The sequence below is a fragment of the Vicugna pacos genome, chromosome 20, assembly GCF_048564905.1.
Source record: "Vicugna pacos chromosome 20, VicPac4, whole genome shotgun sequence".
Lineage (NCBI taxonomy): Eukaryota > Metazoa > Chordata > Mammalia > Artiodactyla > Camelidae > Vicugna > Vicugna pacos.
In genome coordinates, this window is record NC_133006.1 from 22,126,362 (window position 1) to 22,148,182 (window position 21,821).

The 21,821-nt window shown below is 52.8% G+C and overlaps 1 protein-coding gene across 2 annotated transcripts in view; it reads right to left on the reverse strand.

Annotated features, from left to right (window-relative positions):
* The window catches only part of ITPR3 (inositol 1,4,5-trisphosphate receptor type 3), a 64,297-nt gene extending 54,723 nt beyond the window's left edge, over window positions 1-9,574 (reverse strand). For both annotated transcript variants that reach the window (XM_015237525.3, XM_006202108.4), the window contains exon 1: window positions 9,174-9,574. In XM_015237525.3, coding sequence (XP_015093011.1) covers window positions 9,174-9,262 — 89 coding nt within the window. In that variant the 5' untranslated portion in view covers window positions 9,263-9,574. The remainder of the gene's footprint in view (window positions 1-9,173) is intronic.
* Between the last annotated feature and the right edge of the window lie 12,247 nt (window positions 9,575-21,821).

Genomic DNA, 21,821 nt, shown 5'->3' on the forward strand with positions numbered 1-21,821 from the left:
CCGCCCGCCGGGGCCTCGCCCCCGCCGCCGAGCGAAACTCGCCGCCCCGCGTGTGGCCGTCGCCCCAGCTGCGCCACCGAGGGAATGCGAGCGCGGCCTCGCCCCGGCCTGCCGACTACAAGCCGCTGCCAGGACTCTGGGCCTGGGCCAGGAGCGCCTTGAGGCGGCTGGGGGCGGGCACGAGGGGGCGGGGCGCGGGACCAGGCGCCTGCGCCCTCGCTTTCCTCCCTGGCCCGGCTCGGCTGCCCGCGGAGGGCGGCCCTGGGGGACCCCTCCTCACCTGATGGCACCCACGCCCTGGGCCGTAACCCCCCTCACTTTCCCTCGTGGTGGAGGCATCTGTGTTGATTATATTAGCCTGGTCACAGGTGTCCGGCTTCCGATGCACACCTGGCATTGTAACCAGAGCCGGGCTATCCAGAGAAGCTGCTTCACCGCCCCCCTCCCCTCCTGAGCGCGTCCATCTCCGCCCAAGATCCCAGGAAGGGCCTACTCCCATGTTCTGCCAGCCCTCTGATCTCGCTGATCCACCACCACGACTTTGCACATGCAGAGGCCCCCTCCGAGTCCTGCCATCTTCAAGGCCCCTTAAGCTCCTTCCTGCAGAGTTCCCTGCCCATTGCTACCGCAGGCATCGCCTCTCATCTAAAGACTGTGGCACTCCAGCCAAGATCACCTTAGAAAAACTGACCGTCCAATGGGCAGAACACGTTTAACTTCTAAATCGTTTTTACATCCATTACCTCATCTATTCTTAGCACGGTCCAGCATAAGGTTCACACAGAAGGTACCACCTGGGGCCACACAGCTGGTAGTAGATGGCACAAGTACTATTTAGGGCTCCACGGGTTCAACAAAACCTTACTGCCAAGGGATTATGCGCAGGGCATGACCCCCCACCTTTCTGCCCACCATGCTGAGTGTGTGAGGACAGGAGCCATGTCCTACACCTGTGCAAACCACCCTCCACTCCTCCACCCGCACCAGCCTAACAGACACTTGGGAGTCCTGACGACAGTCTGCTGTGAGCCTTCCATCTGTTGGGAAACACAAGATAGGTTTGAGCCTGCACTGTGCAGGCCCCAATAGGGCATCAGTAGAGTAGGCAAGAAGACGGGGTAAGGGCAGACAGGGTCTGGCAGGAAGCCTGTGGGCAGGCCTGCCCTGGACCCTCTGAATAGGAGCTGGTTGACAACTCTGCTCTAGAAGGATGTGGAGGAAGGTATTGTCCCTGAAATGTCCATGGGATCTGCACCCCAAGACCTTGGTCTGAGGGAAGAGGGGAAGGCAGATGCATCCAGGGACCTGGCTGGCCCCATTCTGCCCAGGGTGGACTTTGAGATCCAGGTGGGAGCCATGGAAAAGACAGTGGGGCAGGTCAGGGCTTTCTGTTCAGATTAGATAAGGAGGAGGAAGAAGGGAGCTAGAAGTGGGGCAAGTGACTATCAGAGGAGCTGGAATCAAAGCCTGCACCTACTAGTTTGGCCAGCATTTGAGCAGCCAAGGGAGGAGGAATCCAGACTGGAGAAATCCCCAAGGGTCCCTAAACAGCCCTTCCCTGATCTAGCCTGAAAAAGAGGCTGGAGGGGGAAACTAATGAGCTCAGGTCACACAAGTTAAAGGAACAGACAGTTCCAGACCCCAGATCTCCTGACTCCCAGCCCAGAGCACTGGCCACCACCCCACAGATCTAGGCCAGACCTATGGAAGGCCACTCCTAAAGCAGGCACTGTCAGAATGCTGGGATTGGCTGGTTGTGGATGGGGGCCTTGGATTCCCCCTCCCCAAATACCCCAAATCACACTCATTAGGTGGGGGTGAGGAGGAATGTTGCAAGAGGAACCCAGGTTCACTGGTTGGGATCCCTGGCTCATCAGAGAAAAGAAATTCACTTCTGCATCCCTGCAAAAATATCCATTTACTCAACCTCTACGTGTCTTTCTTTACCAAGGATCCACCCTGAGCCACCGAAGGGACCACTACATGGAATTTAAAACAAGCATGGCTTATCCCTTCAGAGAGCTTAAGTCTAGAAAGGACAGTAAGCCATAGACTCAGGGAACCCCAAGAGTCTCTCCAGTGAGGAATGGAGGCAGCAAAAGTGAGTAAACTTGGCCGGACAGAAATAAAGGCCCTTGGCCAGGGAGCAAGACTTCGGGGTGCTGCCTCTGCCTGCAGGCTCAGATTTCTGGCTCTCAGGACAGGATGGGCTCTGGCGGATCCTGGGTTCTCAGCTGTGCTGCCAGGAGCACGGGAAGAAATGTCTACTAGGCCAAGGAAAAGAGGGATGGGGAGCAGGAGAGACAAGAGGAGATGCTGAGAAGAGACAGAGAAGAGGGGCAACCGTGGGCTACCCAGCCCACCCCCATCTCCTACGTTGGCCTTGCTGGGCCCAGGCTTCCTGCCTGCTCTCTATCCAGGAACTGGGCTCACAGCCTGTCCCGGCTGACATAGTAACTGAGGCTGGAGAAGCCTCAGCAAGGCAGTCCTGAGGCCCGGCCCATCTGGATCCAGACCTCTGCAGAGCTCTCTGGAAACAGCAGCAAAAGCAGCCCTGACAACTCCAGAAGGTGAGACAGTCTGCAGTCTCCCCACAACCTCCCCATCAGGAACTAAGTGTATATCAGGGTGGGAAAGAAGCAAGTGGGGGCAGGGCACTGTTTGATACTAAAGGAGATTTAAGATGCATAAGAATCAAATGTAACACGTGGGCCTTAACTGGATCCTGATTTAAAGAAACCAGTGGTCAAGGACAGACTGAGAACAGTGGAGTGTATCTGACTATGGATTGGGCATTGGATGCTATTAGCAAATTACTAATTGGTGTGATAACAGTACTGTGGTTACCCAGGAACATATCCTATCTCTTAGAGATGGAAAGTGAAGTATTTAGAGGTGAAAACATGCAATGTATGTAATTTACCATGAAGACTTCAGCAAAAAATAAATACAGCAAATATGGCAAGATGTGAGCGATTATTAAGTCTAGGTGGTGGGCACTTGGGTTTTCTAAGTGGTTCTCTCTACTTTTTATAAATTCTATTTATGCCTCTGGCTGGCAGTAAGAGGTCAAAGGCACAGCATAGGTCAAAACTGTACGTACTCTGTGAAGTCTCCTCACTGCCAGCAGCAGCAACATCTCCGAGACAGGCTTCACCCTCCCTCTCGTGACCTAGAAACACTCATTTCTAGACTCAGACTGTGGAGAGGCTGGCTCTCCTGCAGGCTAGAGGAAGAGGGGTGATGGCTGGCTGGCTGGCTGAGTGAGTGATGGGAGAGGGATTTGTGAACCAAATATGCACAGGTGTCGGCCTCAAACACCTGCAGCTGCCCCATGGCTAAGAGTTATGTTCACTGTCTCTTAGGGCTCTGCCCACCTGCCAGCCAAAAGAATGTGTACACTTCCATACCACTGGGATCATGTTACTCCCCTGTTCAGTCCCCTGCAAGGAGTCCCTACTGCCCTTCTCCCCAGGTGGAAACCCCTCTGCAACAAGTTGCCACCCAGCCCCAGCCTCACCCTACACTCTAGGCTCACTGTGTTGTCAAGGCCCAGCCTCATTTCTGCCCCTATGGTCCCTGGCATGAAAAGTCCCGCAGCCTCCTCTCTGGTGGATTCCTGCTACGTGACCCCTGGCAAGTTGTTCAGCCGCGTTAAACCAGGGGTCCTCACCACAGGGAACCTGGTTGCAGGTACAAATGCTGGGTACCATTGCCACTCCTCGGTATGACCAGCCTGACGGGGGCTCAGAGCTCACATTCAGAGGCCTGTGATGAGACCCCTCAGGCCTACTTTCCTCCTCTCTCACAGCCCTGGCTTCCAGAGAGGAGCCTCCAGCTCCATGTAGAGTGAGCCGGCCTGGGGGCAGACTGCAGGGGCTCCAGCCATGTGCTGGTGGATATCAAAGTTCAGAAACCTCCCAGAGCAGAAAGCTGCTGTGACCCCACCCTAAAATCCAGCACCATCACCCCACCCCCAGCCCAAGCCTCGGCCCCACCCACCCATAGCCCCACTGGGCCAAGTCGGGGAGAGGAGGCAGGGACCGGGGGTCAGGAATGTAGGGCAGGGCAGAGCATGAGCAAGTGGCTACAGCAGGATTCTTCAAAGTCGATGGAGTTGGAGTCTCAGTGGTGGAACCTGGGGGCCGAGTCTGTCCTCAGGCAACCCCTACACCACCCCTCTCTCCACTTCATCCCCCCCATCACTGCCACCACACCCAGCCTGGCCCAGCCTCAGGCCCAAAGGCTGGTCTTACTCCCCACACCCCTAGTACAACACTCTCAGACCCCTGCGCCACAGGGTCCCTGTTTCCAACTTCACCACCAGAGTGATATGCAGAGTTAGAGAGAGCCTGTGAGGTAAAAGATATGTCTTCCCTTTCTGGGGACTTACCCTGAGCGGATAACTGGAAAAGTGTTCAGGCATGTGTAGACTAGGATGTTCAGTGCAGATTGTTTAGAATGGCAAAAATTTAGACACAAGCTGAATGCTCAGTATTAGAGTAGCTTAAATAAATTAAGGAACATCATACCAGGGGACACCATGCAACCTCAACAGTGGTGGGCTGGCTCAGGAAAATACAGCTTAACATATTCCCACAAAAAAGACAGGACACAAGGCCAGATGTGCAGTGTGGTATCGTTTTGTAAGTGTGTGAGTGCATAAAAGGCTAGGAAGACTGTCCAATCACAGTGGTATTCCTGATAATTTTTGGTTTGAGTTTTTCAAATTTCCTCCATGGAGCATATATTATTTTTTAATCAGGAAAATAATACATATTTTCAAAATCTGCATGGATTGGCCAAGCGGAGACCCTGTCTTGGGGCACAGGACAAGGGTAAGTCCAACATCTCATTCCAGTGAAATCACAATTAAATGAAAGCCAAGGGCAGGTCTGAAATCTGCCCAGGGAAAGCAGTCTGCACTGGAGGGGTGGTGCCCCCTCCTGGAATTACATGTGTCTCAGAGACTTGAGGCTCAAAAGGCCCTGACGGACCATCTCTCCCAGCTCTCCACTGTACAGACTAAAAGAGACCGCACCTTGCCTTGGTTGCCAGTGACTAATTTCCCAGTGACTAGAACAGTGCCTGGCACACAGTAGGCAGATGTTTGTTGAATGACTTGATGAAGTCTGATGAAGGCTAAAAGATGGGCTCTCTGGACCAAGGGGCAGGCAGACCCAACAGGTAGGCTTCCTCGCAGCCCTCAGAAGGGATTCCCACCCCCGGTATAGAATAAAATCACTGGGAAGCTTTAAAAATCTTACCCTCAGACCCCAGCTCTAGAAATTTTGATACAGTTGGTCTGATGTGGGTCTTGGGAGATAGAATATTTTCAAAGACCCCACGGGGATTCTCAGGTGCAAAAAGAGCACCTTGGAGGACATCCAGACTGACGGAAACACACTTTGAGAAGGCAGGGCCTTGCAAAAATCAAAGCAGTTAGTGACAAGGCAAAAGAGCCATGCTCCTGGAGCTCCTGACCCTGAAGACCTGGGGCTTCCTCCACATCTACCTCTACATTTTCTGGGTCTAGTGCCCACCCTCCTGGAGAAGCAGGTCAGGCTGGAAGGGGGACAGGGAACCCCAAGGGGGGCACTTCTGACTCTACTCCCCGTGATCATCCAGCCCCGGGTGACACAGGTTCAGAGGCCCTGAGAGCCCCACATGGTGCTCCAAGGCCCAGCCATGCATGGGCAAAGGCAATCTGATGATCTTGGGAGCTCAACTGCCAAACCCCAATTCACCTGCACTCCCCAGCTTATCCCAGTGGTCTGGGGGCTGCCCCTCCAGGCACTTATAAAAGATCTTCAAGAAACTGGGTGTGGGACTCTGAGGGGCCTACCCTGTACACTCAGGGCCAGTTCTCCACTGCCACTGGCCGGGAACCATATTAAGGCCCCAATCTGCCAATGTCGCCCTGGCCTCTGCTGCCCCCAACCCCGGGATAAGGGACAAGGCAGTGTCCCTGGCCATGCACTCCTGCCAAGAACAGGCGTGGGCCTGCCTTCCCTTCCCAGCCGAGGTCTCAACCTGCTCCAGAATCCACTCCCCAGACCCCTCCCGTCATCCCAACCCAGAGTTAATATACAATCTTCACCAGGAACACTAATTATCCAGGCAGCTCTAATTGGCTTCCTCCTCTTTGCTCTGCCGAGCCTGGCTGGAATTTGAAGGCTGCCCCAGACTCCCTCCTCCACCAATGCCCCACCTTCCCACCTCCCCACCTCCTGGCTGAGCCAGCCCTGCTGTCCATCAAAGCTACTCCAATCTTCATCAAATTCATTTCGACCAGCCCTTGGAATAGCCTGGGAACTCAGTCAAATCAGCCCCCAGGGTTCACAGACTTGGGCACCAACAGCCAGGGTGAAGGCAAAGGGGACCAGATTTGAGGATGGAGGCAGAAAGATTCTGGCAAGGTTGGAGCAAAGAGAGAATCACATAGAGCAATACTTCTCTTTAAGACACCGAATCCCCTGGAAATCAAAATGCAGATTCTGATTCAGTAGGACAGGCAAGAGTCTGAGATTTTGTATTTTCTAACAAAATTCTAGGTGTGTTGATGCTGCTAACCAAGGACTATACTTAGAGTAGCATTGACTTACAGTGTTTAGAAATCATTCTTTCATTGACTCAAGTCCTGAGGAGGAGGGACCCACAACTCCCTTACTTGCCACTGAGTCCCCAGTACCCAGTACAACGCCTGAGAGGATGAACTGGGTAATTAATTAGTTAATCCTGGCAAAGTGCCCCGTGTTAGATGGCCCTACAGAGAAACCTCTAACTAATCATAAAACCACACAATTAACACCAGAGAGGAATTTGTATAAAGCAGTACGAAGCCCAGAGGAAAAGGGGTTAATTCTGCCAGGTTGGGGGAGGGGGCCTGGATCTCACAAAAGAGGCCTCCTTGGCTAGGCCTTAGAGGGTGGGTCAGATTTACTCAGGTGGAGACCGGCTGAAGGGCGGGGGCAACACAGGAGCAAAGGTAAAGAAACCGAGAGCAAGAGAGAGCCAGGGCAGATTCCAGGAATCCGGAGTAGTGTGCTACACCCGGAGCATCGGGGTGCGAGGAGGGAGGTGAAAAAAAAAAACAAACAGAAAGTTAAGTTGGGGCCAGCACATGCCAGTGCTGGAATGCCTAACTGGGAGGGTGGGCGTCCATCGCTGGAAAGTTGGGAGCTGCTGAAGGTGTCTGCCCAAGGAACTGGCACCCTGGAGTAGAAGGACTCTCGGGGGTCACCAGGTCCTGCTTCAGGATGAAACTGGACTGGAGGAAGCGGCTTCCTGGGGCAGGAAGGGCCAAGGCAGGAGAGAGCCATGTTAGGAAGCAGTAGAGGGAATCCCTTGTGAGGGCATGAGGCCTGTGTGGAGGGTAGAATAGGATGTTTCCCTTGATTCAGAGAGATCTCACGGGGGCTTAAAAAAATCCACATTGGGTGCACAGCTCTGAGCCAGGCACTAAGCAACAGAGATGATTATTTCCCAAAAGCCCCTCCAGACCCCAGGAGGGAGCTTCCACCATCTGCCCCAACGCCCCCCACAGCCCCACACTCTCTGCTCCTTCCCTCCACCTTAACAGAGGTGCCTCCTCGGTGCTGGCCTGGGGCCTCAAGCAGCAGCCCTGGCCAGAGGGGCGGTCAGGCCCCTGGGCATTGCTCTCAGGGAGGCCCGTACAGATGCTGAGCCAGGTGTGGCTCACCCCTATCTTTTGAGCAAGAGAAGCCAGATCCAGGGGGGAGGGTATAGCTCAGTGGTAGAGTGCATGCCCAGCATGCGTGTGGTCCTGAGTTCAATCCCCAGTACTTCCATTAAAAATATAAATAAACCTGATTATCTCCCCATCAAAAAAATTAAAAAAAAAAAAAGAGAGAAGTCAGACCCAGTGGGAAGAGGACCCAGTGGGAAGAGGACAAGGGCAGGCATTCCATCTCTGAATGGGGAGGGGAACGAGGAGGCCTGGAGGGTGATGAGATAAGGAGAGCAAGGTATGCTGGAATTCCCAGTCTGAGTCCCCCGAAGGCTGAGCCAGCTCTCCAACTCTGGCAATCCGATTGGATTCCCTTTCCTATAGGACTAAAGCTAAACTCCCAAAAAGACACCAAGGGAAGCCAGGTGACTCCCACCTCCCAAGCTCAGGGTGAGCCAGCCCTGGGCTGAGGGTGCTAAGGCTGTCCCCCAAAGCCCCGGGACAGGAGGCACCTTGTTAGCTGGCTGGAGTCCAGATAAGTAGGGTCAGCAGAAAAGGGAAGGTTTATCCTAAAAAAACAGCTGAGGGTGGTGGGGAAGATGAGACAACTTAACACTAGTCCTCAGACTGAAACTGTGACAAAGGTAGCAGGCCCTGCCCTGAAGCTGGGCTGGAGATGGAGAAACGACTCTAACCTCCACCCCCAGCAACTCACTCAACGGTTCCCCCAGAGATAAACCCATTCTCTCAGCCTAATTCTTTCCCTGCTCTATACCAGCTTCAGGCCTGGTTCTCTCCAGGGACCTGAATTGATTCTCTGCTTATCCAGACCCTGGGAGGTGGCAGTCAGAATTAATTAATGTTTGTAAAGTGCTCCAGAGATCCTGGGACCAGGGACCAAGGGGCGCCAGATGAGCTGCGCAGGAAATTGACAGGGAGAGGCGGGGAGAAGGGGGCAGCTGGCCAGGACCTGGGACGCCTGGAAGGGGAGGGCTGAGAAGACACTCCTAGTGACGGGGGCGGGGCAGGAGAGAGCTAAGAGGAAAAGGTGAGACCCTTCAAAGGAGCGACAGGTCTGTAACTAGAGGACTCCAGCTCCCGGCTGAGCCTACCCACCCATCAGCCATCCCCAGAGCCGGTCAAGTCCAGGCCCGGATGCCTTTCCCCAACTAAGCCCCAGTCACCCAACTGCCCCCGCCCAAGGACCACCTGCAGAGGAAGTCTCGGCCTCCCCGCCCCTTCTGAAGAAAGGCGAGCGCGCGAGGGTGGAGGCTTCCGACGGGAGGCAAGGCGCCCAACTCCTACCTGGGCAAACATTTCACTTCCTTTCTCTGAAAGAAGGAGGCGAGCCGCTCCCCCGCTCTTTAAAGCTAGGGACGTTCAGATCCTCTGTCGGCTGGCGGCGGCAGGACGCCCGCAACTGCCATCAGGGCTCACGGCGCCCCATTCCCGCCCGCTCCTGCCTAGAACTCCGCTCACTCACCCCAAAGTGCTGATGAAGCCATTGACGGAGCCCTCGGCGTACAGGGAGACGATGTCCCCGATGTGGAGGAAGCTGGACATCTCGCTCATGGCTACGGCCCTCCGGAGAGCCGGGGCGGTGGGGGCGCCTAGGGGCGTGCGTCCAGGCTCGGTGCGGAGGGCGGAGATGACCCGGGAGGCCGAGAGGGGCGCACCCCCACCTCTGAGCCCGGCGCTCGACGCGGCCGAGGCCGGTTAGCAGCCCCCGGGGCGGAAGGCGGCGCGGCGCGGCCCGGGAGCCGGTGGTGGCGTCCGGGTAAGGAGGTGCCCGCGTCTTGGCGCACCCGCCGCCCGCCCTCCCGGCCCGGCCCGGCCCGGCCCGGCCCGCGCGTACCTGCGGCGTAGAAGAGCAGGAAGTCTGGGGCCGCCACACACACATGCAAATCCCGCCCGGGAGGCGGGGAAGCCACACCCCGTCCCCCCTCCCCGCGGCCCGCCCGCGGGCACCCACGTGCGCCGGCGCGCCCCTCGCGTGTCCGGAGCCCAGCCTCCCGAACGATGGGCCGGACGGCTGCCCCGCGCGATTCCAAGGGATCCTGGGGCTCCAGCGAGCTCCCAGGACAGATTTCCAGCTCCAGCGAGTCCCCAGCTAGACTCGCCTAACTGCCATCCCCGGGAGGCCCAGCGGTAGTGGGGGCTCTCCGCCCTCGAGGTTCCCCGAACCGTCTACTCCACTACCCACGGGTCGCTGAGAACCAGTGCTGGCGCCCGCGAAAAGGGGGAGTCCAGCTCCCCAGCGGGTGCTACCTTGAGCGGCGCGCAAAATACGCGTCCCGGTCGCGGTCGCCCTCCGCGCCCAGCTGAGAGCCGTCTTGCCCCGAGAGACGCGCTCATTCCTTTGCAGCGCAAATTAGGATTCATTTTTCTCAACGTGAGAAGCCTTTCCATTGCACAATAGAAAGTGCTCGCGCTTGGAGGGGAAATGAAGCAATGGGGTGGGTTTTGTTTTTTTCTCTCCGCATTCCTGTGTACAAAGAGATCCAACTTCCGAATCAGTTCAGCCGCTCCCTCTCCAGGAGTTGGCTCCAAAACTCTTGGCTCCTTCTTCTTCTTCTTCTTCTTTTTTTTTTTTTTCGTAAGGAGGGAGGTGGGCGGGAGTGAAAGCTACCTAAGCTAATTAATAGAGCAACCGAGCGCCAACAATGCCAAGGCCGGTGCCGGTCCTCTGGGAGTGACCCGCTGCAGTGTCGCCGCCAAGCTCTTGCTCACGAAGTCCTGCCCTCAAACGCACGTCCCCAGCTCGCCTACTTTCTATTCTGTTCCCGGGTGCTTGAGTGTTTGCTTCCTAGTTCTTTTATTTTAGCTTCTGGGATGGAGTGCCCCCCCACCCCCATTCGATCACGTTTACTCCCTTCCGAACCCCCACCCCAACCCGGACTTCCTGGGAAGGGGGAGGCTTGTCCCTGGGAGAAAGGGAGGAGGGGACTGAGAACTGAAGCAGGAAGAAGAAAGACTTGGGGTGAGGTGAGTAAGCTAAGTGCAAAGAGACAGTGTGGCTTTTTCACCGAGACCCCTAGAATGTGGGCGGGAAGGCCACCTTCAGGATTGCTGAGTTCAGTATTTTACAGACTTTTCACCAGGACCAAATAAAGTTCACAGTAACAAATAAATTTTACATCAAACCAATCTGCACCTTCATCTATACAGAAGAAAACAATAGTTTCACAAAACAATACTTAACCTTATGACCTGTGATTGCACTCCCATAGTTTCTGTTCTATTTGTGTTTTGTTCTGCTTTGTTTTTTAATACTGTGAATCACTAAATTGCTCTGTTAAATGTATGAAATGGCTTGCAAATTGTAGTTTGAAAAATCTCACCCAGGCCACTCTGCCAAAAAGAGATGACCGAAGCCCAGAGGAGGAGAACCAAACCTTAAGGTCATGCAGCCAGTTCATGGCAACTGGAACCAGAATCCCAGCCCCTAACCCCTAGCCCTGACTGCCAGCCCAGTACTCTCTCCACTGCCTCACAGGGCACTAGAGCCTCAGCTGTCCATCCCTGGAGCCAGACTCTGGAATGGCTTCACTTGCTCCCAGAAGTCAGGCCTCCACTGCATTTCCTGCAAACAGAAGATAAATTTATGCATTCGTTTCATAAGCACTCATCAAAATCCTACTATGTGCTGGGTCTCTGCTGGGAACCAGGCTCTCATCCAGCCACTAGCCTCAGCCCAATTGCCTTTTCCCCTTCTCCAGACAGAGATGATGAATAGGAAGGTGCTGGAAACACCCCCTTTAGTGGCTGAACTCTGGACTTGTGCCTTCCTTGCTGCAGCCACATCCAGGGGTCCATGTCCTTCCCCTCCTGAGATCAAACAGATAGATGGTTCCCTAACTCAGCCAAGGTCTTAAAGCCAGGAACTGGAAGTCTGGCCTACCTTACCCAAAGCACACGTTGCTTGTTATCCGTCCACATCCAGGCTGGGAGAGCCCTGAGCCTCTCTCTTGTCCCTCTACCATCCAGGAGGACTCAGGGGCGAGGAGCACAACTCATCCAACTAAGAAGTCCAGGTAGGGATGCCACTGGCAGCCTCCTACCACTCGCACTGCTTCTGAGTATTCTTCTGGTCAATGATATCCATGCTGTGTTCCCAGAGGAGCCACCCAGGGGCTCTGGGCCCCTGGTCACCTTCCTCTGCAAAATCAACTCAACTGTTAGCCTTTTCTTTTTTCACAATTAAAAACAATTTTAATAGCATATTTCCATCTCTGCTTTTTGCAAGAAATGGAAATACATATGAGACAGATATCAGAAAATAGGTACAATTATAATTCAGTGAAACGAATGAAAGCAGATTTATAAATGCCTAAAATTAGTCAAACTTTGTTATAGAACAGAAAGAGAAATCTAGCTAATGGCCCACTTGTTCCAAATATTATTAAAAACAGAATTGTCACAAACACACACACAAAAAAACCCATTTTGTTTTGGTTATTTCAACTGTACAGTGCTCCTCGTTAAAAGGGAATAAAGAAAAATACAGAAAAAGTTTTTTTTTTAATTTTGGGGGGAGGTAATTAGGTTTATTTATTTAATTTTTTGATTTGGGTGGGTATTGTTTCCTATAGTTTTTATGTTTGTATGACATATGGATGTATCCATAAACAATGTATGCTATCACTCTGCAGGCTTTTACCTTTTATATAAGTGGTATCACCCTGCATGCATCCTCTAATACATGGAGCAAAGGCATGATAGTCCACTTCCTGACCACATCACAATTTGCTTATCTGTTTTGTCTGTGACCATGAAAGCTCTATCTAGGTTTTGGCTATTACAACAATGTTGCAGTGAACATTCTTGTCTCCTTGTGCAAACACATGGGTGTCTCCAGGGAAAGCCCTGTTCAAACTATGGACTGGGACATATTCATAGGTCATGAAATCAATTTAGTGGATAAAGATCACCATTTTTAAAACTCAACTCTGATTAGAAAAGAATGTGCATCACATGGCATCAGGGTCACTATTAGGCTGAAAGCTGTGTCTGTCGTGAGTATGAGGTGTGTGTATTCTGGATCACAGTGTGTGCTTTTTGAGGATATCTGTCCAAAAGTTTGAAAAACTCTACTCTAGAGTGAGAACTTAGGAAGCAGAATTGCTAGATCACAGGCAAGGTGCATTGCCAACTTCCTAGGAATTGAAGAATTGTGCTCCAAAGTGGCCGTTCTAACTCACCCTCTCACCAGCCACTAGAACTGTGCCCCTGAGCCATGCCCTCACCAACGCTTGGTACTGTCAGACTTTCCAGCATGGGGTTTCTTTGTTCCCCCACTATCAGAGAATATACCACAGGCATCTTGAATTGTAAAGATCTCTCTCTTTTTTGGCCTCCCCCACTAGACCATACGTTCCTGGATGGAGGAAGCTGTGTCTACTTCACTTTGTATTTCCAGACCAGGCCTGATACATAGTAAATGCTCAACACATTTGAACAGAATTGAAATGTCAAAGAGAAAGGGGATGGAGAAAGTATATCAATTATAGCAGGAGATAAAGGGAGACTGTGGGAGCCCCACTCATGGTACCAGGTACCTGCATCCCCAGGTGGGAGGTGGGAGCTTCCAAGGATGCTCTAAGCATTTGGAAAGGAGAACTCAAGGGCCCCAGCCCTCCTGAGTGGCTTGAGTGGGATGCTTTTAAGCTAAAGCCAAGTTCAGGCCCAGGAAGGAGGCTATCACTATCCCCATGGCAACTGGTTTACCTGGTTCAGGCCCCAACCTCAATGGCTGGGTATCCCCAGCACCTACCTCCCAAGGGAGCCTCTCCTAGAGGGAAAACAAAGGGGATGGGACACTCTGGTCAGAAACCCCGAACTCAGGATTTACAGGGAGCCAGTGACTGCAGGGGTCTCTAGGAGGGGAACTGAGAACTGAGGGGCAGGGACTGGATTGGAGGAAATTACTTTTTACCATGTCTCTTTTTTAACTTTTGAATTTTGGACTATGTGGATGTTTAACATATAACCAAAATTAAAGATGTTCACCCCCAAACTCCATGCACCAGCAGGAATTCCTCCAGAAAACCCACCTCTACTCGTCCAATCCAGGCCTGAGAGTGGAGGACGCAGGGTGGTGGTGCTCAGACTCCCTCCCTAGACTCAGAGGGAACACAGCGTGTGTTCTGAGGAGTGTGGACGATAAGACAACTGGAGCACAGGGAGGGGCTACCAGCTCTCAGTCCCAGGCCCCCTTCACCAGTATGTTCCCCTGCCTACCCCCAACCATGACTGCCTTCTAGAGACTTATCCCCAGCTCTGCTGTGTGACTGCAGAGGGTACAGACCTCTCTAGATCTCAGGTTCCTTTTTGTAAACAGAGTTCACATCACCTTTCCAGATTTACCCTTGGCTCTGACTGTTCTTGAAGCTCTGACTGGGACTGGGAAGAGTAGGAACATCTCCCCCACGTGAGCTGTGCCATCTCCTGGTTTGGGGCAGATAACAGGGAGCCCTCAAGGGCTTCCTCTGCCCCTCACTCCTGACAGGCAGCCAGGCCAGAAGGGGAGGGGCGGAGTCGGGCCAGAAGGGCTGACTCAGTACAGCAGCTACCCTGCCCGGTCACCAGGGCACCCCACCCACCGCCCGCTGGGGTTCCCAGAGAATTCCTTCCCCATGCCATAAGCTGCCCTGGGCAGGCACCCCAGCCCACAGGAACCACTGAGCCCCAGCCAGGGCTGCCCTCCCCACGAGCCCACACACACAACACACACACACACACACACACACACACACACACACACGCTCCCTCATACCCTCTCATCCACACACTCACATATTCAGCCTCCCAGAGAGCCTGAAAGAAGACAGAACTTGTTCTGTTTGTCGTCCCCCACCCCCACCTCCCAGTCATCAATGCCATATCTATTTATTTCAGACATTTGCTGACCACACACCACATGCAAGGGACTGGAGAGGAAACGGACGGTGGGAATGCAGCCAGCTAACCCAAACACGTGGTCCTAGCCTGGTGAAGAAAGAGATCAAAGAATCTGCTGCTGCCATTCCCACTGGTCACAGAAGAAAAAGTGACCCCCCCCCTCCCACTGCTCATTTTCATCTCTTGAGAGAGAAGCTCCCTGGTTCTGGAATCCTGAAACCAAGGACTCCCCCCCACCCAAGTCCTTCCTCCTCCTCTGTCCTGAGATGTTGGCTGGCAGGTAATGTGTGACCCCTCCCCAGGCACCTTCGCAAATACTGAAAAGCAGAAGACCTGGAGCAAGACCACTGAGCCCTGGCTGCAAATGCTGGCCAGCTGTACAGCAAAGCTGCCCCGCCTCTCTGGACCTCAGTGTTCTTGTGTGTAAAACAAGAACAGAGAGCTATGTTAGTGAGATCCCAGCAGGAAACTGGCAACAGAATGCCAGCGGGTGATTAAAGAGAGGTTAATGAATGGATCAACTTGCAGAGGTGTGGGCAGGGCTAAGGGCCCCAGCAAGGGATGGTGCAGCACCCTGGAGTTAGGAATAGCAGAGAGCTGTTACCAGCCAAGGCCTGAAAAGGAGCCAACGGACCAATGGAACAAACAATGAAACTCTCTCTCCTGTGCCCTCCAGTCTCTTACCAGTGCCTTCCATCAGCTCAGAGGACAAGGGAGACTGGGTAATTCAGGCCATAGAGGTCAGCTTTCCAGGACACAGGACAAGCACAGAAGAGTGGACAATGGATCTGGAGGGGTGAATGGAGAATATCTAACTTAAGTAACTACTCGGTAAAACATTTATTCCTCTATAAGTGTCTTTGTTTGCAGAGTCCTCAGAGTTCTCAATAAAGAGACGTGCTTATAGATCTAAAGAAATGAAAATCTAATAGTGGAATCTTATTTTATTGGATGACCAAGGTGGGGGACATTGATGAGGCAGAAGATTTTATGGAGATTTCCAAAAAGCAGACCTCCAAGTCCCCTTCCCAATTTGAGTAACCCACTGGCCAGAAGGAGGAAGTACGGGGGCTGGGCTGGGCTGTACCTGCCTCCCCATCCTTACTGCTCCCCTGAGTTTGGAGTCAGAGTTGAGGAGTGATGGAGGTTACAGTGGAGGCTGTCTGATTACAGTTCTCATTCACACTATGTGGTTACCCCCACCCTGAAGCCCAGGTCAAGACTTTGGCAGGAGCCCCAGAGAAGAGGGAGGCCTCTGTCAATTCTCTTTCCAGCCTCAGGAAGGGGGCCCTGCACTCTCAGGGGAAGCTGCACAGACTTCTGTGAGTGTGTGCCCAGGCCTCTACCCCTCACCTGCCAACAAGGGAGGGGTGGTTCAGAGGAGGGGTACATCAACCTGGTGATCCTGTTGAGAAAGGAGACCAGCATGAAAAGCCTCCCCGGGGCCAGGGCCAGGCAGGAGCAGCCTTTGTCTGGCAGGAGATGAACAGGATGACGTCAAGTCCACCTGGGCTGGGTCCTGGCCTCCAGCCGTGCCCCACACCCACCTTGGCAGGACTGAGGCCCTGTGAGTTGGCCCTTGCCGGGGCTGCCCAGCTGCAGCTCGGAAGGGCTGAAATATAGGGGTTCAGCCACCAAACAGGACTTGCTCCTACACCGGGTTTGCCAGCCTTTGTTTCTGGATCATTCAGAAGGAAGAGGTCGTGCATTGAGGGGTGTGCTGGGCCCTTCCAAGGGGGCAGGGTGGGTCACGGCCAAGGCACTCTTCTCCAGGGGGAGAGGGAGAGAAAGGCCTGCTGTTTGCCCAGGAGCTGAGCAGACACTGGGGCCCTTGTCCTGGGACAGCGGGGGAGGCTGCTGGCCAGATGGAGTGCAGTGAGGCGGGGGTGGGGTGGGGGGGGTGGAGAGGAGGGATTCCAAGGCTGAGCAATCAGCCTCTTCCTCCCACACCCCCACTGAGCTCCTGGGGCCAGCAGGAAGACAGGAGCCTTACTGAGACCCAGAAAAGCGCAGCCTCCACTCCCACCCAGACACGGGAACCTTCTAAGGCAGCCCCGGTATTGCCTTCCTGCGGCCCAGATACTGCAGAAATCCTCCAGGCCTGGACTGTCAGAGCTGGGCAGGCTTCTCTCTGGAAGGGGCTCTCCCGGTCTGCCATGAACAAATCCCGCCTAGGACCTTTGAGGCAAGTGTTCTGTGAGGAGGGTTGCATCTGGTCACCTCACAAATATTGACTGAATCTGTGCTGTGTGCTAGACCTCATGTAGGGCAGGAGGGCAAGGGCTCCCCGAGGGCCTAAGAGCCCTGGTCACCGTGGCCCAGGCTCCTGCCTAGCCCCTGCCCTCCAGCAGACCTTTGACAATGGGTTGGGCCAAGCTGAACCTCAGGAGCCCTCTCCTTTGGTTGGCATTACCATCATTCTAAATGTAGCCACTTCCAGGAGTGGCCGCCAGCATATCAGCCAACCTTCAGTATTTATCCAGGATTGGCTAGAGGAGCAGAGAGGAAGGCCCCCAAAATAAGACATTTGGAGCAGGAGCCAGAAAGGGAAACAATAATAACCAACCACTGCCAACCCTGATGCCCACCCCTAGGTGGTGCTATGGGTGCATTAGTGCCCTTAATCGGCCTTCAGCCCCGTCCCCATTTCACAGATGAGGAAATGGAGGCTCACAGAGCTGAGGTTTGACAGCAGTTAAGCAGCTAATGGATAGGGAGCAGAAATTCAGTTATCTAACAGGTTGGGGAAGGTTGTACAGCTAGTAAGTCATCTCCATGTTTCAGAAAAAGAAAGCTCAGGGAAGTGAAAGGACCTGCTCAATGTCATACAGCTAGTAAGTGACAGAGGTAGGACTCAAACTCAGGCCTGCCAACCTGTAGTTTAATCTTTACTCTGTAGAAGGGTCACAGACAGGGAATCTGGGAGGGGTATCTTTGTTCACTCATGAGTTATGCCTGGCGGAGGGCTGTTCCTTTGCCCTAAGAGACCCTGCCCCAAATGCCTCCTCAGCGGTGGCTGGGAGGAGCCCGACAGTTGGGACAGGGACACCCCACCAAGGCCTGTGCCTCCAGCCTTCACCTCCAGCTGCCACCTAGAGCTTTCCTCTGACTCCACTTGCCAGTGGAGCAGGGTTGGTCTCCCTCCATCCTGGGCCAGGTGGGCCTTAGTAAACAGTCTGTGGGCAACAAACATGCTGCACCTGCCCTGATTCCCGCAGATTCCCGTGCTAACCACCATGATTCATTAGCTCCCCCTTTGTCCGGACAGACAAAATGCACAGCAGGAAAAAAAAGAGGTTGGACAGCAGGGAGGACTTCCAGGACTGTCCAGGATGGGAGATCTGGGGATTAGGCACCAGAGGTGGTGGAGTTCTTTAAAAGAGCAATATGCCAGGCTGCCTGAGTGGAAATCCAAATTCAGGGGTTCCAGACTAATTAGTTTCCTTGGGCTTCTTCAGCTTCCTCCCCTCAGGGCCTGAGTGCTGGGAGTGGGAGCTGGAAGTTTGCCTCCAGAACCTGTTCAGACCTACAACCAGGACCACACCTGCAGTGCACACTGTCCCATTCATAGCCAGTAAGGGTTAGCATTTACTGAACATTTACTACGGTCCATTTATGTCTCTGTTAGCTCAGTTAATCTTCAAATGGCCCCAAGAGAGGCTACAGTTATTACAACCACTTGACAGAAAAGGAAACCAAAGCCCAAGGCCTTTTCTCTGACTCTCCATTTTCCCAATGTCTATTCATCCTTCAAGGCTCAGGTCAAATTCCCCCCTTTGTGCCAAGGACCTCTGCTCTCCACGAGGCCACCACTATTCGGAGCCTAGGCTTTCCAGGCCGACCTGCCACTTCCAAGCTCTTGACCTTGAACAAATGACTTCCCTAAACCTCAGTTTCCTTATTTGTCAAATGGGAGTAATGAAGCACCAACCATAGAGGATCAAGGATCAACCAGTTAACAGACATCATGCCTTACAACCAGTCCCTGGCACCGGGGGTGCTTTACAGAGGCAGGTTGTGACTGCTAAGTTTGTTACCTGTACTTATTGGCTGTTGATTTTACCTCTCAGACCCAACTGTAAAGTCACTGAGGACTCATCTTGACATCTCTGTCTTATTATTCTTTTTTTTTTCTTATATATACTTTTTTTTCCCAGCAGGGGGAGGGAGGTAATTAGGTTTATTCATTTATTTTTACAGGAGGTACTGGGGATTGAACCCAGGACCTTGTGCATACTAAGCATGAGCTCTACCACTTGAGCTATACCCTCCCCTTCTCTGTCTTGGTTTGGGTTCCTCAGGATGCAGACACTGAGACAAAGATTCGAGGACACATACATGAATGGAGGCGACCAGAGTGACCCCAGTAGAGGAGGTATTTTTTACCAGTTCCTACTGTGGGCGATTGGAGCCCAGTCCCTCTGGGGAGCTCGGGGAGCTGGATCAGTCTCTGACGTAGCCTCTGAGGGCAGGGCCAGTGTAGGCACAGAGATGGGCACCAGGACACCCTGGTCCTGGCCAAACAGGAGGGACCGGGGCAGAGGTGCTGCCCAGAAGCTCACCTGTCAGATGCTTGGCTGGTCACTGCCGTCAGAGTAAGCCAAGCACTTCCTGGAGGGAGTGTGGGCAGCCTGCCAGCTCCCCCTTTGCATTCTCAGAGCCCAGGCAGCCATCTTCAAGGACTCCGAGTCCAGTCCAGGAGGGATTCAGCCTAAGAGACAAGGTGGGAAGACAACTAAGAGAAGAATCAGGAAAGGTTTGGGGACAATGTTTTGATTACTATTGCTGCATAACAAATTATCCATGTGAAACAACAGTTGTTTCATTGTGCTCAAAGTCTTGTGGGTCAGGAATTTGGGAAGGGCCCGGCTAGGTGGTTCTCGGTGGTGGCGGTGGGGCGGGTGGTGTCTGTCATATGATTGCTGTCAGAGGCCACTGGGGCTGGAGTCATCTGAAAGGCTCAACTGGGCTAGACATGCACGATGGCTCCCCGAGTGGCCACCAGGGGGCGCCGGCTGTTGGTGGGAGCTCTGCTGGGGCTGTGGTGCGACTGACTCCACATGACTTCTTACTTGGGGGCTGGCTTATCCTCCAGCAAGTGTTCCGAGAGGAGTAGGTGGAACCTGTGTGGCCTTTTATAACTTAGCCTCCACATTACATAGTGTCACTCCCACTGTACTTTATTGATGGAGGTACTCAGAGCCCTCCCAGATTCAAGAGAAGGACGTAGATCCCCGCTCTCCCTGGGAAGAGTGCCAAAGGATGGGGCCATGTTTTAAAACTACCACAGGTGACATCTCAGAACAGGTCTCTCTCTTCCTCAAAAGACTAGGAATAGACTTACCATATGACCCAGGAATCCCACTCCTGGGCTTGTATCCAGAAGGAAATCTACTTCAGGATGACATCTGCACCCCAATGTTCATAGCAGCACTATTTACAATAGCCAAAACATGGAAACAGCCTAAATGTCCATCAACAGGTGACTGGATAAAGAAGATGTGGTATATTTATACAATGGAATACTACTCAGCCATAAAAACCGACAACATAATGCCATTTGCAGCAACATGGATGCTCCTAGAGAATGTCATTCTGAGTGAAGTAAGCCAGAAAGAGAAAGAAAAATACCATATGAGATCGCTCATATGTGGAATCTAAAAAACAAAAACAAAAACAAACAAAAACAAAGCATAAATACAGGACAGAAATGGACTCATGGACAGAGAATACAGACTTGTGGTTACCGGGGGGGGGGGGGGGGCGGGGTAGAGGGTGGGAAGGGATAGACTGGGATTTCAAAATTGTAGAACAGATAAACAAGATTACACTGTATAGCACAGGGAAATATACACAAAATGTTATGATAAATCACAGAGAAAAAAATGTGACAATGAGTGTGTATATGTCCATGTATGACTGAAAAATTGTACTGAACACTGGAATTTGACACAACACTGTAAAATGATTATGAATCAATAAAAATGTAAAAAAAAAAAAAAGCATAAATACAGGACAGAAATAGACTCATGGACAGAGAATACAGACTTGTGGTTACCAGGGGGGTAGAGGGTGGGAAGGGATAGACTGGGATTTCAAAATTGTAGAATAGATAAACAAGATTACACTGTATAGCACAGGGAAATATACACAAAATGTTATGATAAATCACAGAGAAAAAAATGTGACAATGAGTGTGTATATGTCCATGAATGACTGAAAAATTGTGCTGAACACTGGAATTTGACACATTGTAAAATGATTATAAATCAATAAAAAATGTTAAAAAAAAAAAAAAAGAACAGGTCTCTCTCCCTGTGCTATGTGGGACTTCACAGGTTACAGGCCCTGGGGGAAACCAAGACACCTTAAGCTGGCACCCATTCTACAGATTAGAAAACTGAGCTCCTGAGAATGCAAAACTTGGCCCTCAGCATCTGCCTCCTGCCTGCCTGCTGTGACAGTGAAGGCCAAGGGTCCCTCAGGCCCTTACCCAAGGCAGGTGGGCAACCCAGAGAAGTGTGTGGGGGTGACGGTGCATGTGCCCAAGAAGCATTTGAATACAAGCATGTGTGTGTAAAAGGACTGGCATGCAGATGGACTTCGGAGGTTACTCCACCCGCTGGAAGATACTGTGCTCTGTTACCAAACACCCCTCCCCTAGCACCTAGGTTCTGCAAGTACAAAGGGAAAGTTGAGGCAGGACCACAGGGAGGAAAGGACTTCAGGAGGGAGGGGTCGAGTCAAGAATGTGTCTAAGCAAGAAGGCTGGAGGGATGGGAGGTGCTGGGAGTCTGGTCCTGGGGTCTTGGCACAAGGTTCAAGGCTCTCAAGAAGCTGATGACAGTCAATCATCAGAAACCACTGACAGCTTCCTGGTGGCACATAGAGAAGGCGGGGTGGGGGACTTAAGCGGTCAGGGAAGCAAGATAAACCCATGGTCCCCATCCCCTCCCCAAGCCAAGAGGTAAAGTGTCTCTTCAGTACCCTGCCTGTCCCCGCTGTCCCTGAAGCTGTTCAAGGCCTCAGCCCAACCTCACATCACTGTAGCCCAGAGCAAGGTGCTCAAGGCAGGCCAGTGTCCCATCTGCAGCAGATTTGCCACCCAGTCTCCCCCATCCCTCATCCATCCTTGCCAGGGCCCCCTGTTCACAGCTGGGCTCCCAACAGGCTCTCAAGAGAGATGTGTCGAATGAGTGAGGCGTGAGTGCACGCTGGGGTTGGTAGTGGG